This window comes from Podarcis pityusensis (assembly GCF_964106645.2).
Source record: "Podarcis pityusensis genome assembly, chromosome: 8".
Classification (NCBI taxonomy): Eukaryota; Metazoa; Chordata; class Lepidosauria; order Squamata; family Lacertidae; genus Podarcis; species Podarcis pityusensis.
Window position 1 is genome coordinate 81,080,113 of NC_138033.1, and position 17,929 is coordinate 81,098,041.

Consider the following 17,929-nt stretch of genomic DNA (forward strand, 5'->3'; position numbering starts at 1 on the left):
GAAGTCAGTCCCTGTGCAGCAAGGCGTCTGCAGCTTCTTTTCAAGGAAACGCCGTGCTGCGCCGGTTTAGCTCAGTGCAGGGACTGACTGAGTGGGCGGCAGGGTCTGCAGGCCGGATTTACAAGCCTGGTGGGCCGCATCTGGCCCCTGGACCGTAGTTTGCCGACCCCTGATCTGGTCTAACCCCCTGCAATGCAGGAACTCGCAGCTGACCCATACGGGGATCGAACCCACAACCTTCGCATTATCAGCACCATGCTCTAACCAGCTGAGCTAAGCTGTGCTATATGATTCCGAGGCAGCATAGGCTTTACTTGGTAGATCAGGCCAGGGGGCAGGGAAGGTTCTTAGCAAGCCAGGAGTTGCCTGATGATGCCGTGTGATTACAGGGTTTTAAAAACAGGCTTTTACTGTAGACTCCTTGCCAATATGTTCAGGCTTATCTGTACCTTGCAGTTTTGCGAGCGTCCCTTGCCTTCCTGATCTCATCACACTGCAGCCACAGGACCCCTTGATATAATATCTCAGCTCGCAAATGTATAACTAGCTGCCTGGACTTGATATAACATTTCTGCTCTGTCTTCCACCCATGCCCTGTCTTATAGCCTTAAAGCGCATAGGTAAATGGACCCCTGACCATTAGGTCCAGTCGTGGACGACTCTGGGGTTGCGTGCTCATTTCGCTCTATAGGCCAAGGGAGCTGGTGTACAGCTTCCGGGTCATGCGGCCAACATGACTAAGCCGCTTGTGGGGAACCAGAGCAGCGCACGGAAACGTTGTTTACCTTCCCGCTGGAGTGGTACCTATTTATCTACTTGCACTTTTGATGTGCTTTCGAACTGCTAGGTTGGCAGGAGCTGGGACCGAGCAACAGGAGCTCACCCAGTTGTGGGGATTCAAATCACCGACCTTCTGATTGGCAAGCCCTAGGCTCCGTGATTTAACCCACAGCGCCACCCACATCCCTTAAAGCGCATAGCTTCCCACAAAGAATCCTGGGCACTGCATTTAGGAATTGTAAGCCCATGAGGGGTGAGCTACAGTTCTGGGAATTATTTGGGGCAAGCCGTGTTCTTAGTTGTTGCATGGTGTGTGCGTGCAGCCAGTTGATACTATAACTCACTTAATACCTTCATATCCCTCATATGGTGGGTTGCAGTGGCTCTGGCGAGAAGCCAGCAGCAGTTTCCCCACAGTGTATACACTTTACGGAGCTAAACCTCTCTTCTTTTGCATGTCAAGGAGAAGGATGAGGTTATTGCAAGGCTTTAGATACGCCAGATTTCTCTCTCCCCAGGCCCAACACCTGTGCTGATTTTCAGATGGTCTCGACTTTTATACTCGATGCTGGAATTATCTTTGTAATCCCATCCCAATGACGGGCGATCATGCAGCTATGCTATTGCATGTTTCGTTGAACTTGGTAATAGGAAGGGCTGTCCCGTGGAAGAGCTTGTTTTCTGCTGCTCGACAGGACTCAAGCCAGTAGATTAAAAGGACAATAAAAGAGATTCCAATTAAACTAAATATTGCGCTGAGAGTTCTATATCCCATTATAATTCTCTTCTCAGTGGAATAGGGATGCTGGTGGCGCTGTGGTCTAAACCACTGAGTCTCTTGGGCTTGCCGACCAGAAGGTCAGGGGTTCGAATCCCCGCGATGGGATGAGCTCCCGTTGCTTGGTCCCTGCTTCTGCCCACCTAGCAATTCGAAAGTACACCAGTGCAAGTAGATAAATAGGTACCGCTGCAGCGGGAAGGTAAATGGCATTTCCATGTGCTCAGGTTTCCATCATGGTGTTCTCTTGCGCCAGAAGCAGTTTAGTCCTGCTGGCCACATGACCCGGAAAGCTGTCTGTGGACAAACGCCGGCTCCCTCGGTCTGAAAGCGAACTGAGCGCTGCAACCCCATAGTCGCCTTTGATTGGACTTAACTGTCCAGGGGTCCTTTAAGATATGAGAGGAGCCAGAGGCCCTTTCTCACAGAGCACAATGTTGGGGGGAGTCCTCTTTCCAAGCTCTGTCTCGCACCCAGTTCCTCCTAAGCTAGCCTCGTGCTGCCTTCAGGGATGGTGGAGAATCTTGCCCCCATTCCCAGGGCTGCCCTAAGATTCAACTGTCCATCCGGTTGGATTCTGCCTGTGGAATTGGGAGTGGGGAGGATGGTGAAATCCTGCCCTTTTGCCTAAGTCAGCAAAATGTGTTGGGCAGGCCCTGATTCTCCCGTGCTCGAAGTTAAGGCTGCAGTCCCTATGCATACGGCTGTATAGCATGGGGCTTACTTCTAAGTCAGCCTGGATTGGGTTGGGCTGTGACGCAGCTGCAGCGATCACAACTGAAACATGTCGGGATTCCTTCTGTGTCCTTTTGGAGCCAGATCAGTGATGAACGAGAGCGAGCGAGAGACCCGGGAAGGGCACATGGATGGCTCGCAGTGCACTCTCCCGATCAATGCAATGTAATTAAAATGTTAAAGCGTGTGTGTGTGTGCTCTTGCATGCAAGAATTATTCAGGCTGCCCTCTGTCACTCCTTCACCCCTTTGGCACTGAGTGACGTCCTGCTGGCCATGTGCAGCAAGGTCTGCCGATGCCTCCAGGGGCCTCTTCCAGTGATTATGGATTTAAAAATAAAAATAAAAAGAGAGAAGGGCTGGGCTGTGCCCCTATCCAGACAGGGACAGCCTATTGTCTATGCTCTGGTAACCAGAGCCGTCTTTCCCATTGGTGATAGTGGTTCATTGCACCAGGGCACCTACCTCTCAGGGGCGAGTGAGGGAGCTGCGTGGCTTTGCTGGCAGCCTTCCCTTTCCCAACACGTTTTCCTGCTTGATCGCCTCCACCACGCCGCGGATCAGGGCTGTGGGGGAGGCAGAGGACATTTTCCACCGCCCCCTCCCTTGTTTTGGAGTTGCTGGGGTGGGGTGCGCCGGAGGGATCTTTGCACCACAGCACCGGATATGCTTAAGACGGCCCTGCTGGCAAACCTCTAGGTTAGATTACTGCAATGCGTTATAACATGGGGTTGCCTCTGAAGATGCGTCAAAAACTTCAGCTGGTGCAGAATTTGGCAGCCAGGTTGCAATCCATGGCAAGACGGTTTGAGAATATGACATCAACCCTGGCCCAAATGTTCAGGGCTGCCAATTAGTTCCTGTGCCCAATTCAAAGTGCTAGGTTTTGACCTATAAAGCCTTAAATGGCTCAGGACCACGATACCTCAAGGGCTTCCTCTCCCCATATGAACTGACCCAGACCTTGCAATCATCATTTGAGGCCCTTCTTTGTGTGCCTCTGTGAGGTTTGGACAGTAGCAACATGAGAATGGGCCTTTTCTGTGGTGGCCCCCCATTTGTGGAATGCTCTCCCCAGGGAGGCTCTCCTGGTGCCTTCATTGAATATCTTTAGGCACCAGGCAAAAGCATTCCTTTGGCTGATTCAACAATCTACAGCCTTTCAAACCGTGTGTGTCTGTGTTTAAGGGGGATGCTATTGTTTTCCTTTGTGATTACAGTATGCATTTTTGTGTTTTCCTATTGTAAACCACCTTCTGGTCTTCAGATGAAGGCTGGCATAGAGATTTAATCAATATAATTATTAATAATTATTTGGGGATGGGAAGGCATGTGCACCTTACCTCCTTATTCAGGCTACTCACCCACCTCTGTATCAAATCATGAACTTTCAGAAACAACTTCAGCCTTATGAGCAAACCAGGGAAAGTCCATTCTTTCATATTCCCTGGAACATGTGAGTTTAGCCCAGTTCCTCTCTCAGCCCAACCCTTCTCACAGGGCTGTCCTGTGAGACAAAAGGATCAGAACTATGAGGAACTATCTGACTGCGAGAGGTACTTGTGGTTGCACAAATTGCATGGATATGTGCCAGTGGAAAAATGCGAAGGAGGCACCAGATGTCCTTCAAAAGAGAGAGAGAATGATATCATTTCTCTTCGACCTGCCCAAGTTCACGAGCAATTTGCCAAATCATAGTGAGGTTTTGCCGTCCATCCACGCCCTCCTCAAGGGGCACAGTCAGTGCCAGATGAGGTTGGCACAGTTCTAGGCAGTGGAGGGTGGAGGCCCTGCTCAGAGCTTGCGGGAAACCTCTCTGGGCTTTCCTGGTTCTTTCATAGGCTGTCACCAGGGTTGTCCACAGAGGCGGGGGAAGAGTGTGCATCACGGGGGGAAACCTTGGGCAAGAGAGGAAGGCCATGGCTTCCTTGGGCTTCTGCATTATATAATAATAATAATATATTATTATTATTATTATTATTATTATTATTATTATTTATACCCCGCCCATCTGGCTGGGCTTCCCCAGCCACTCTGGCAGAAGCAGCCATTTGTGGAACGGGGAAGTTCTGCTTAATCTAAGGTTACCAGATTTTCCCCCCAATGAATCTGGGGACACTTTTCAACTTCAGTTGATTTTGTATGGGGACTGATTTGTAAATCCGGGGACTGTCCCCAGGAAACGAGGACGTCTGGTAACCTTAGCTTAATCCTCCTCTCCAGGATCACCTCCCCCCCCCCCCCCGCCGATGTCTTTGTTGCGAACTTCTCAAGGAAGTGCCAAAGTTTTGTGGTGGTTGGCAGCAGGTGCTGGGTGTGGTGAGGGCAAAGCCTCTGCTTTACATGCCTTCACATTTCCAGTTGAAATGTGGGTCTCTGGTCTGATGAGCTCTGGCTGATGGTCAGCGTAGACTCGGGTGGCTTTAAAGGGTGGCTGGGAGGAAGAGGCTACTAGCCCCAATGGCTGGGCTCTGCAGCGTAAGGCTGGTGGTCAGCAAAAGAGGTTTAAAGACTCTCTCAGGGAAAATCTTTAAAAATGTAGGATAAACACCGGCAACTGGGAAACACTGGCCTGCGACCACTCCAATTGGAGAACAGCCTTTACCAAAGGTGTTATGGCTTTGAAGACACTCGAACTCAGGACGCAAGGGAGAAATGTGCTAAGAGGAAGGCACGCTTGGCAAACCTTCACCCTGATCAACTCCTGCCCGGAAACCTATGTCCCCACTGTGGAAGGACGTGTGGTCTCCACAGTCACTTATAGACTCACTGTTAAGACCAGGCTTCCTCAACCTTGGCCCTCCAGATGTTTTGGGCCTACAACTCCCATGATCCCTAGCTAGCAGGACCAGTGGTCAGGGATGATGGGAATTGTAGTCTCAAAACATCTGGAGGGCCAAAGTTGAGGAAGCCTGGTTAAGACCTTGTTTATGGAAGATGATCTTACTTGGCTAGGAGGGATCGCAGAAGAAGAAGAAGAAGAAGAAGAAGAAGAAGAAGAAGAAGAAGAAGTCTCCGCAATCAGTCAGCGATGCATCCGACTGCCAGTTGCTGGGAGCCGCTGGAGGGAAGAGTTGCTCTCATGGCTGGGTCTTTACTTGTGGGCTCCCCAATGGGGCATCTGGTTGGTCAGGGCTGGATCCAGCAGCCAGACTCTTCTTAGGATCTTTCCCTGACCTGATGCCTTCCAGGTGTTTTTTGGACTACAACTCCCATCAGCCTCAATGGAATTTTGCGTTTCTTCAAACAAAATGTGCATGCTGCTTAATTGTAAGCAACGGGCTGTGCGCAACTGAGTCCTACTCAGAGTAGGCCCATCGAAATTAACAGGCCCAAGTTAGCCATGCCCATTAACTTCAATGGGTCTACTCATTGCGTAACAAACCCATTTCCTCTAAGCCAGGCTTCCTCAAACTCGGCCTTCCAGATGTTTTTGGCCTACAACACCCATGATCCCTAACTAGCAGGACCATTGGTCAGGGATGATGGGAACTGTAGTCTCAAAACATCTGGAGGGGCGAGTTTGAGGAAGCCTGCTCTAAGCCAGCCTTTATCAAGCTGTGGGTCCCCAGATGTTGTTGAACTACAACTCCCATCACCCCTAGCTAGCAAGGCCAGAGCTCAGGGATAATGGGAGTTATAGTCCAACAACATCTGGGGACCCACAAGTTGAGAACCACTGCGTTGCAAAGAATATAAAACATACCTTGAAGCTGTCAATAAGAATCAAAGTTAAAGGAGCTTGAAAAAAAAGCTAAGCACATAAATTATTCGCTGGGGAAAGGACCGATTAAAAGACGTCAACTCCTACGCATCTGCCTAGGCAGAAAAGATTTTAGCAAAAAGAATATGGTGAAGATCAATGGGCGGGGAGTTCCGATGTGCAGGAGCTGTTACACTAAAAAAATAAGGAGAGAGAGCTGCGATTCATACAGTTGTGGTGTCCTAGGAATTGTAATCCAAAACTTCTGAAGGGCACCAGTTTAGGGAAGGCTGGGATAGGTTGTAATTGTTATTGAGGTTTTTTTTTTTTAGGGGGGGGATCTGTTTTGGGGATGCCAAGGAACCTGAGAACCAGTGCGAAGCGATAGCAAGAATGTAAGAGAGACTTGGCTTCAGACCCCTGCTCACTCAGGAATAACTTTGCCTCAGTCGCCGTGATACCGCCTGACTCGCTCCACAGGCTCATTGTGAAGAAGATAATCTTAGCCCAGGCACTGCCAAGCTCTGAGCTGCTGGGAGGAAGAAAAGTTGGGAGTTAACTTTTCCAGCCAAAAGGAGAGAACAAAAAGCAGCCTTCGGAATCTCCAAGGCAAGGGAGAAGGAGCTGTATTGAGAGGATGGGGCCCTTCTGCCCATTTTACAGCTATTACTGAGGCAGCCCATTAAAGCAATTTTAAAATGCCTGTGAAGCCAGGAATAATGGGCCGCCGCTCAATGACAGAAGTCCTGCCTTGCATGTTGAAGGTCCCTGGTCTGTTTGGGGGACCCTCCCTGCCTGAAACTCTGCAGGGATGCTGCCAGCCAGTGTAAACAATGTTGAGCTAGAGAGACCAATGGTCTGGTTCCGTACAAGGCAGCTTCCTAGGATCCAGACAGACCAGGAGAAGATGCCAGAGGTAAAACATAATCACAAACAAAGGAGACTTTGCTGCCCACCCCCAACACAAGTGTTTCTTGCCAGAAGCGTTTCTGGCAAGAGATTTTGAGGAAAAGCCACAAAGGAACTTGATTCACAATTGCTAGTTCCTTGTTGCCTCCCCCCCCCCTCTAAAGTGTGAGGCGAAAGCCCAAATATCCCCGCCTCCTGCTCAGGCAGCTGCTTCTCTAAAGAAGTTAGACAGGATGCAACAGAAGGAAATAAAAGGGTGGGCAATGGGCACTGTGGTAAACAGGGTGTTTGCATCCTGGGGTGAGGACACCCTGGATCTGATAATGCTCTGTGAGCGCTAACAAAACTTTGCAGGACTTTGCAGTACCCAGTATCGCTGCAGAAAGCCACAGAGCTCTAAGGCTGAATATACACAGATGTAAAAAAACCCCCCCAAACCGCTGTCAAAATGCCTAAAAAAATATATATATATATATAATGTAAAAATATATGTGGAACTTGCCATTGGCTCATCAGCGCCATCTAGTGTCACATTTGTAAAAAGGTAAAGGTAAAGGGACCCCTGACCATTAGGTCCAGTCGTGACCGACTCTGGGGTTCTGGCGCTCATCTCGCTTTACTGGCCGAGGGAGCCGGCGTACAGCTTCCAGGTCATGTGGCCAGCATGACTAAGCCGCTTCTGGCAAACCAGAGCAGTGCACGGAAACGCCGTTTACCTTCCCGCCGGAGCGGTACCTATTTATCTACTTGCACTGGTGTGCCTTTGAACTGCTAGGTTGGCAGGAGCTGGGACCGAGCAATGGGAGCTCACCCCGTCACGGGGATTCGAACCGCCGACCTTCTGATCAGCAAGTCCTAGGCTCTGTGGTTTAACCCACAGTGCCACCCGCCTCCCTGTCACATTTGTACAATGCACTTAAAACGCACTTGTATTTGCAGCTGAGTCCTAAAAGAGGATTGGACAAATTGATGGAGGGAGGACTATAAATGACTGCTAGCTATAACTGCTATGCCCTGCTGCCACAGCTGGAGGCAGCTATGCTTCTGAATGGAAGATGCAGAAGAGAGGGTTCTGATTCTCAAATCCTCCTTGTACTTTGGGTTACACTTTGGGGCTAATGTGCGAACAGGATGCTGGACTAAGGGAGCCACTGGCTTGACCCAGCTGAAGACTCTGCTCATGTTCTTATGTAAAGTTGTCTTCTTTGGCGATCCCTTGTAGCCGAGTAAAATTGTCTTCCGTAAACACGGTTTTAAAAATGAGTCTGTAAGTGACTGTGGATCCACATGTCCTTCCACAGTGGGGACAGAGGTTTCCGGGCAGGAGTTGATCACGGTGAGGGTTTGCCTAGCGTGCCTTCCTCTTAGCATGTTTCTCCCTTGGGTTCTGAGTTTGAGTGTCTTCAAAACCCATAACACCATTGGTAAAGGCTGTTCTCCAACTGGAGTACTCACAGGCCAGTGTTTCCCAGTTGTCGGTGTTTATACTACATTTTTTAATATTTGCCTTGAGACAGTCTTTGAACCTCTTTTGTTGACCACCAGCCTTACGCTTTCCATTTTAAAGTTCAGAATAGAGTTGTTGCTTTGGAAGAAGGTAACAGGCATGGACTGCTCAGTTAACATGAGGCACATTAAAACATCAATCGCCTCCTCTATCCTGCTCCCTTCCACCTTCTGCACCAAAAAAATCTTTATATTTTTTTTTAAAATGATATTTATTGAATTTTTTTTTAAAATTACAGAAAAAGACAAAGCAGAGAAAGAAAAAAGAAAAAACAACAACAACAAAAACCCCAAGCCACATCGAACAATACAAATTCAAAAAACAAAAATACACCACAAACAGATAAAAATAAAACCATCATTCTCAAATCTTCAACTTTCATTACCTTCTTTCTTTGACCTCCTCCTCCTCCCTTTTTTTGTATCCCAGTTAATAATTATCGCAGCAAATCCTTTCCATATTTCATAATATTCTGTCATTACATTACCTTAATCTATTTTCATCTTATCTTATAAAAAACCTTAAAACTTAAAGCTTAAATCTTATTTTTACCCACTTCTCATAACCCTAATATTCTTGCCTAATTCTTTAAACATTTTTGCTAGAGCCAAGTAATTTCATTCCAACATTTTCCTAACAGTCATCAATTTTATAAAACAATCCTAGTGATAAAAAAAAGAAATAGAAACAATCCAATCTTCATCCAGTGTCCCTTCCTCCTGGTCCCGGGTTTTGTCAGTCCTTTTTATCCCATCGATCTAGCGCATTAACCTGGTAACCTTATATCCGAGGCCCTTAAGTCTCTTCCATGTCCCTTCCGCAGCTCTTTGCACCAAAAAAACCTTTAAGGCACTATTTTTTGTTGGGTTTGGCTTTCATCATGCTCTACCCCACCCAAAGCAGGTCAGCTTTAAGTTCTGCAAAAGTGGAAGTTAAAATGCACGAGTTAGTTTTTAAAAAGTATGCATGAATTATTCCCTTAGGTCCAGGCAAGAACAATGGTTCCTCTAAGTCCAAAGGACGATCCTGGGGCCCAAGTCTTTTATAAAAGTGGTTCCTAGAACTGGAAGTTTGACCTGTCCTCTCAGGTCAGCAAAGCAACGTATGTTAGAGCAGGCCATTTAAAAACAACGGGATGTACAGTTTCAAAAAGGTTAAGATGTTTTTGAGACGTGAAAGGTTGCACCCTGCATTTTAGTTGGTCCAAATAAAGGTTATGTATTTTCATGCCCTGTGGCTCCTGAGACTTTCTTCCTTTCTTTCGAAAACCGTATCGCCTGTGCCAGAAGTCATTAGTCTGTTTTTCTCTTAAATTGTTTCAACACAAGACAGCTGACCGTTTTCCTGTCGCAAGAACAATGCTGGGCCTTGAGCCTTCTCAAACAAGTTCTTGGCACTGAACCTTCAACCTGTGCCTTTCCTCGGGTCTCCTCAATCTTCGGAGGAGCCACCACTGTTGCTCTTTTGCATTTTTCAGTCGGCTGAAGTTTCTTCCGTAAAGGCAGGGACGCAGGTGGTGCTGTGGTCTAAACCACTGAGCCACTTGGGCTTGCCGATCAGAAGGTCGGCCAACCTAGCAGTTCGAAAGCACACCAGTGCAAGTAGATAAATAGGTACCGCTGTGGCAGGAAGGTAAACAGCATTTCTGTGCGCTCTGGCTTTCATCACGGTGTCCCGTTGTGCCAGAAGTGGTTTAGTCCTGCTGGCCACATGACCCAAAAAGCTGTCTGTGGACAAATGCCGGCTCCCTCAGCCTGAAGGTCAGTGGTTCAAATCCCCGCGATGGGGTGAGCTCCTGTTGCTCGGTCCCAGCTCCTGCCAACCTAGCAGTTCGAAAGCACATCAAAGTGCAAGTAGATAAATAGGTACCACTCCAGCGGGAAGGTAAATGGCATTTCCATGTGCTCTGGTTTCTGTCATGGTGTTTCTTTGCGCCAGAAGCAGTTTAGTCCTGCTGGCCACATGACCCGGAAAGCTGTCTGTGGACGAACGCCGGCTCCCTCAGCCTGAAAGCGAGATAAATGCCGCAACCCCATAGTCGTCTTTGACAGGAGACCTTTACCTTTTTTTACCTTCTTCCTTAAAGAGCCTCTGCATTTGATGCTAGTGAGATTTCATTGCTTGTGTTCTTTGCGAGGGAAAGAAGGCTGCATTTCTTTTTAAATGAGAAGAGCCAAGAGGGGCCCATTGAGTCCACCCTTACCTGGGCCAACCAGATGCCCCCAAGGGAAGCCCACAAGCAGAACTCTGCCCACTTGGGAGTCCCAATAACTGGGATTTGCAGGTAGACTTCCTCTGAATAGGGAGGCTCCATCTGTTCCCCATAGCAGATCAGGGGTCAGCAACCTTTTTCAGCCGTGGGCTGGTCCACCGTCCCTCAGACCATGTGGTGGGCTGGACTATATTTTTGGGGGGGGAGGGGGAAATGAATGAATTCCTATGCCCCACAAATAACCCAGAGATGCATTTTAAATAAAAGCACACATTCTACTCATGTAACAACACGCTGATTCTTGGACGGTCCGCAGGCTGGATTGAGAAGGTGATTGGGCCGCATCTTGCCCTTGGGCCTTAGGTTGCCTACCCCTGCAGTAGATCACAGAATTGTAGAGTTGGCAGGGACCCTGAGGATCATCTAGTCCAACCCCCTGCAAGGTAGGAATATGCCGCTGTCCTTAAGCAGGGATCGAACCTGCCACCTTGGCTCTAACCAGCTAAGCTTTCCAGTGCTGTAGATGTGTTTAAGAATTTCAGAAGAGCCAGGCTGTGGGTAGATCAGGCCAAATGTCCACCTCAGTTCAGCATCTTGTCCTCTCTTTGGCTAACCTGATGTCTCTTCTGCAAGCAGGAACCTGAGCACGGGAGCAGACTCTGCCCTCCTGTGTCTTCCAGCAACCGGGATTCAGGAGCCTTGCTGCCTCCAACTGCAACTATCGTAGCAGCCGGTTGCCAGAAACCTCAGGAAGGAAGAGCCCTCTTGTGCCCAGGTCCTGCTAGCCAGTTTCCCAGAGACACTCAGTGCGCCCCTGTGGGAATAGGATTCTGGACCGAGATCATACCTTCCAACATTTCTCCGATGAAAATAGGGACATCCTAAGGAAACGGCGTTTCCGTGCGCTGCTCTGGTTCACCAGAAGCGGCTTAGTCATGCTGGCCACATGACCCAGAAGCTGTCTGTGGACAAACGCCAGCTCCCTCGGCCTATAAAGCAAGATGAGCGCGCAACCCCAGAGTCGTCTGTGACTGGAGCTAACGGTCAGGGGTACTTTTACCTTTAAGGAAAGGCAGGACATTCCAGGATCAAATCAGAAACCGGGATGGATTATGTCAATCCAGGACTGACCCTGGACACTTGGAGTCTGCTAGATGGACCATGGGCCTGATCCAGCAAGCTATTCACTGTTCTTAACACTGTGTTCTTGGCCCCCACATCCACAGCGGAGGCAGTTGGCAGGGTTGGCCCACCCATGAGGCAAGGGGAGGTGACCTGCTTCAGGTGGCGAGATCCCCAGGGGCAGCAGACCCGGCCGACAAGGAATGTATCACCCGTTGCTGCAGTGGCAGGACAGCAGCAACTGTGGTGAGCTCCCTGGAGGCCAGATCTAGCGCCTCCTCAGCACACCCACCCATGCCACTTCTACAGCGGCCTCTTGGCACCACTGGTCTCCTCCCACCCTTGTTCCTGATGGAGATCTTTGCGCCTCAGGTGCCCAAATGTCTTGGGCCAGCCCTGGCAGCCGAGGCTTCTTCATGCTCCGTGTGCACTATCTGTGCAACGGGGTCCCAGGGCAAGGCCAGGGTGCTGCGATTGCTGCTGCCAGTTGAGCATGCTAGGCTTTCTTGGGAAACCCCTCTGCCTGGTGCTTTCCTTCTCTCCTACCCCCTCTGACCGGCATCTACCTGGTGGCTTTTGGCCGAGCTGATGGCTGGCTGGGCCCCTGCCAAGGCTCCATGCGTCTCTCTTAAGAACATTTGCCGGTATCGCTTGCGCTCAGCGGGAGTAATCCCAGAGAATTAGCTACAGCCCAGAGGCTTATCCTTAAAGCTGCTGCCACTGTTGCTGTTACAGCGGCGTTTGGAGTCAGTTGTGGCGATGAAGTTGTGGACTGGGCAGGTTGCAGTGGGCTGCCCTAAGATCCTGCCTGTCCAAGCCCTGTTTGCACAGTAGCCCGATGAAAAGCCAGGCTCGCCATCCAGCCCACGTGCGACGGAGGCAACGGGCGGAGAAAACAGGTTGTGAGCCGTAGGTCACCCAGCCATGCATTAAAAGGACAACAAACAATACAAGCAACACGAAGACCAGTCTACTAGATAGCGCTGCAATTCTTATTCATGGTGCCGAAGTAGTAAGTGAAGAACAACGTAGGACAGTGATCCTGGATAATCTGACTGTTTCGCTGGAATCTTCTTCAGCACAACTACAAAAGAATTCAAATATAAAACAATGACCTGTGTACATTATATAAACTTCACACATTACAACTTACTACTTCAGCACCATGAACGCCTAAAAAAGTTTTACCGCTTAGCCCACAGGGTAGCATCTATTACTTTGTTTCAACCATAGACTTCTACTTCTACGGACTTTCAAAGATTGACAGATGTGTGTTCATTTGCTTTCAAATATATTAGAGAATTCACAAGTGTACACATTTTGATTTTTGTTGTACTAAATCATGTATATTATGCAATAAGAATTGCAGTGCTATCTAGTAAACTGGTCTTAGTGTTGCTTGTATTGTTTGTTGTGCTAAGTTTGCAACACGGGTTTGTTGTTCTGTATTGGTGACGCATTAAAAGGAGTCAGAGTTGCTATGAAGGTTGTTAAAGGACAGTAAAGGCAAGTGACGGTCTAGTTCACTGCACTCCTAGCTACTGCCAATGAAACTGTGCCTCCTTTTAATGGATGGATAAGGAACCTGTGTGGTCCTCCAGGTGTTGCTGTACTACAACTCCCATCCTCCCTGACCACTGGCCATGCTGAGTGCGATTGATGGGAGCTGGAAGTTTAGCAATATCTGGAGGGCCAGTGGTTCCCCATCTCTGAATTAGACCATCGCTTGCCTTTACTGCCCCTGGTTTCCTGCGTCGCAATTCTGTGTTGTCACAGTTGGAAAACCCAACTCTTGGTTGAGTTTTCATACTTGCTCTTCTTCTCTACCCCCCCCCCCAATTTACGCAGTAACCCAAACTTCCTCTGGTGCATAGCCCGCGGACACTGCCTGCTGGTCTTCAACGTGCCCCTGCCTCCTGCCACCCAGGACGACGTCACTATGAGAGTGCTGCTTTTTGCCTTCCTGATCGAAGTGTCCCTCTCCTCTTTGGTTCCAGGTAAGTGAGTTTGGAGCGAAGCCAATTGGCCCATCCCCGCGTTCAAGAACTGCACCGCTCTGAGCACTTTGGGGGTCTTCCTAAGGAACTTCGGAAGGTCGCAGGTTCAGTCCCTGCATGGGACAGCTGCATATATTCCTGCACTGCAGTGGGTTGGACTAGATGATCCTTGAGGTCCCTTCCAACACTACAATTCTACGATAAATGTTTGCTCACTTCTGGCCTGGCAGCCGTTCCCCCACCCAGCTCTTTGGCTGAGCAGCGAGTGAAGTCAAGGAGCCATTTGTAAACACTCAGGTGAGGAGGAAAGATGTCAACACCAGGCAGAGCTTTGGAAGAGGACTTTTTAAAAGTGCCGGCGACTGAGTGCTGCTGTTATAAGAATATTGTTTTTAATACTAGGCCACACATAGGCATGTCTGTTATTGGCACATAGTGATTTCGTTATGAGTGGTTAGCTCTCTGCCTTCATCCAGACAGATTAAGCTAAGGGATTAGTCCTTCTCTCACAAATTGTATGGGGGGAGGGGAAATTATTTGGACCACCCAGGGGGTTAAAATGCACCTGGAAAGAATTGGAGAGGCCCATCTTCCTGGCACAGCAGCCCAGCAACCAGCCGGTTCCTACAATCAAGACCATGTGCAAAGCAGACAGACAGCAGGCGCTGTTGTGAAAACAGTTGTGAGCAATTCTTGTGAGCATGCCAGGCTACACACGCCGCACATTTAAAGCGCATGACTTTTCCCACCGCAAAGAATTCCGGGAACTGTAGTTTACTCACTACAGGGCTACGGCACCCAGTCGCCTTAAAAAACTACAGTTCCCAGGATTCTATGGGGAACTAGGTTGTGTGCTTTAAATGTGCGGTGTGCGCACAGCCCCTCTTGATCTGTGGTGCAGAGCTCCTGAGGACGAATGTGGACTCCGCCTGCAATCTTTACGCAAGCCCTGGAGGCGACAGGGTGCCCTACGGCCTCCAGTCACCCTTGTCTTCTTTCCTCCCAATTGCAGAGAAGGAGAAGAACCCCCGGTTCTGGCGAGAGCAGGCCCAGGAGACGCTGCGGAGGGCCCTGAGCTTGCAGGAGCTCAACACGAATGTGGCCAAGAATGTCATCCTCTTCCTCGGGGACGGTGAGATCTGGGGCATGGAGCGGTGGAAGTCTGTGGGATGGGAAAGGGGGCAATAGAGGGCTTCAGACACAAAGGAGGAGGGCAGGACTTGAAGTCTCCCCAGACTGCTGCTCCCTGTTAGACCCAGATATACTTTCTCTATAGAAGGGAATACACCCCTCCACATATTTGTTGCTGGGGTCTGTATACATGAAGTAGCGTCTCTAGCCCCATCATTTAGCCCGTACACTGAGGTCCAGCTCCGAGGGCCTTCTGGTGTTTCCCTCACTGCAAGAAGTGAAGCTATAGGGAACCAGGCAGAGGGCCTTCTCGGTGGTGGCTCCTGCCCTAGATACCAAACTGATAAACAACAAATTGACTTTTAGAAGACATTTGAAGGCTTCAGCAAAGTTTTTAATAGTGGATGTTTTAAATATTTTGTTGGCAACCCAGTCAGATGGGCAGCATATCAATAATAAAATTATTACTATTATTATTATTATTGCTATAATCAAATATCACCCATTTTTTCCCCAAGGTTACTTTCACAAATGTGTTCACCTTTATGCAAGCTTTCCCCTCAAATAGGCTTCTTTGGGGTTTGGTGCACACAGTGTTTGCTGGGAGAAGTGCATTGCAAAATTCTGAAAAGTTCAAATGTGGAAGGATAAATTTCCTTCGGTTCACATTTTGTTCAGGAAAGTGTGAGCTGGCTTGTGCCTCCTCGCCCTGATCCCGAGTTCTTCCCTTTTATTCTTACATGAATCATGAGAATGGAAAGCTTGAGTCAGCTTTTTTGCTCTCCCTGTCCCTATTTGGGGCCAGATTGCCTGTCATTACCTGGCACTGGGTGGAACAGGGACTTTCCCCACGGGTCACAGTTGGCACAGGGGTGAATCCATCCAGCCTGGTTTTCCTGAATTTCTCATTTTCCCATTCTGCCTGGTTCTGAGTTCAGCCCTCCACATTTCCACATCAGTTTTTACGTCTACAGCCTCCCTTCCTCCCTGATACGCACTTTTTGCGCAAAGCAGTTTCTGTTGGGATACTGCCGGGGAGACGGGGGCATCAGGCAGGCCCCCAGCTGGCTCCGGACGATCACCGGTCTCCCGTGGAACAGCAGCAGTCAGCCAGCGACATGAGCCTCGGATACGTTTAGAGACCCGTGCACAGCAGAGTGTGTAAATCTCCACAACGGAAGAGGCAAAGAGAGATGTGCAAGCATAACGTACAGCATTTTATTCAGCATAGCTCAGGAACAAAGGAAAACATGTCTGCTTGCCTTCGTTTCCAGCAAAAACAAAACAGCAGTATAGCAAAAGCAAAATACAACGGAAGTTCCCAGCAGACTGTGCTGGGAGTAAACAGGCATGTCATACACAAACGTCATGCCTGTACCCTTTTAAGGTGGAATGGAACTATATCCTAACATCCTCCCCCCTTCCATGTAACCTGTAGTACCTGTGGTTCAACCCAATTGCAACCTCTGTACCTAAATCTTAACTTGTTCTCTGTTAACAACCTTAGGCAACAGATCTGCAGGAATTTCGTTTCCTGGCATGTAGGACACTTGAATGAGTCCCTTCTGAATACACTCTCCTGCACGATGTAACTATATAGCCTAACAGTTTCCACTAATGTAATGCCCTTTCGATATGTTGCTTTTCACCTATTATATGTGTTTATATGCACGCTTAACATTCCGGTGTATTAATTTCTGCACACATTTCAGGGAACTGGGGAACTGCATTGCAAAATTCAGAAAAGTGCAAATTCCCAAGGTCGGCTGGGTTTTGGTTTGAGTGCAGTTTCACCAAGTGCGGGTATTAGGCAGGTTCAACTTTACATGCCAACTGGATGTAAAGGCCTTTCCCAACCTTTCTCACGTGTGGTTCTTTTGACTGTAGGCATGGGAGTCCCCACGGTGACAGCGGCTCGCATCCTGAAGGGGCAGCTGAGCAACAACAATGGGGAAGAGACAGTCCTGGAAATGGACCGGTTCCCCTTTGTGGCTTTGTCCAAGGTAAGGAGACCTCTTCAGCCCTGCCTCTACTCCCATTCTCTTCTTTTTGATGGCCATCACAAAGGCTGTGGTCCTTCTTTACTCGGGTGAAGATAAGACAGAAGGTCTGCTACCCTGTGATTCTTTTAAAAAATAAAAAGATAAAAATAAAAACCCCTTTCTTTAAAACATGTGGAGCCTCACCCTTTGATTCCAGCAAACGTATGTGGAAACTCGTAGTTAACAGATTCATGCACGCTTAATCTCTGCGCTTTTACTCAGAGGTACGTCCCGTCATCGACTTCTGATGTTCGAGTTGTTTTAAGTGATGTTGTTTCAAGCTGCCAAAATGGCAACGCCCACTGCTCAGGAGTGAACAAACCTCGAGGTTTATAAAACAGCACCAAAATATATTCTTCTTCTTTGGCGATCCCTCGTAGCAGAGTAAGATTGTCTTCCATGAACACGGTCTTAACAGTGAGTCTGTAAGTGGCTGTGGAGGCCAATTCTGGATCCACATGTCCTTCCACAGAGGGGACACTGGTTTTCGGGCGGGAGTTGATCACAGTGAGGGTTTGCCAAGCGTGCCTTCCTCTTAGCACATTTCTCCCTTGCGTTCTGAGTTTGAGCATCTTCAAAGCCCATGACACCTTTGGTAAAGGCTGTTCTCCAACTGGAGCGCTCGCAGGCCAGTGTTTCCCCATTGTCGGTGTTTATACTACATTTTTAAGATTTGCCTTGAGAGTCTTTAAACTCTTTTGTTGATCACCAGCCTTACGCTTTCCATTTTTAAGTTTGGACTAGAGTAGTTGCTTTGGAAGATGATAATCAGGCATCCACACAACATGACCAGTCCAACAAAGTTGATGTTGAAGAACCATTGCTTTGACACTGGTGATTTTTGCATTAGTTCGCCTGCCTTCCCAAGTGATGTGTACAATTTTTTGGAGACACCATTGACAGAAACTTTCAAGGAGTCGGAGATGGCGTTTATAAGTGGTCCATGTTTCACAAGCATACAGTAAGGTTGGTAGTACAATAGCTTTGCAAACAAGCATTTTGGTTTCCCTGTGA

At 48.6% G+C, this 17,929-nt stretch overlaps 1 protein-coding gene across 2 annotated transcripts in view; it reads left to right on the plus strand.

Annotated features, from left to right (window-relative positions):
• ALPL (alkaline phosphatase, biomineralization associated) overlaps positions 1 to 17,929 on the plus strand; it is a 56,105-nt gene that overhangs the window by 3,660 nt on the left and 34,516 nt on the right. The window contains exons 1-4 of one of the 2 annotated variants that reach the window (XM_081017437.1): positions 10,755 to 11,066; positions 13,594 to 13,742; positions 14,755 to 14,874; positions 16,761 to 16,876. In XM_081017437.1, coding sequence (XP_080873563.1) covers positions 13,685 to 13,742; positions 14,755 to 14,874; positions 16,761 to 16,876 — 294 coding nt within the window. In that variant the 5' untranslated portion in view covers positions 10,755 to 11,066; positions 13,594 to 13,684. Of the gene's footprint in view, positions 1 to 10,754; positions 11,067 to 13,593; positions 13,743 to 14,754; positions 14,875 to 16,760; positions 16,877 to 17,929 lie in introns of those variants that run through there. The other variant, XM_081017436.1, reaches the window with a different exon arrangement.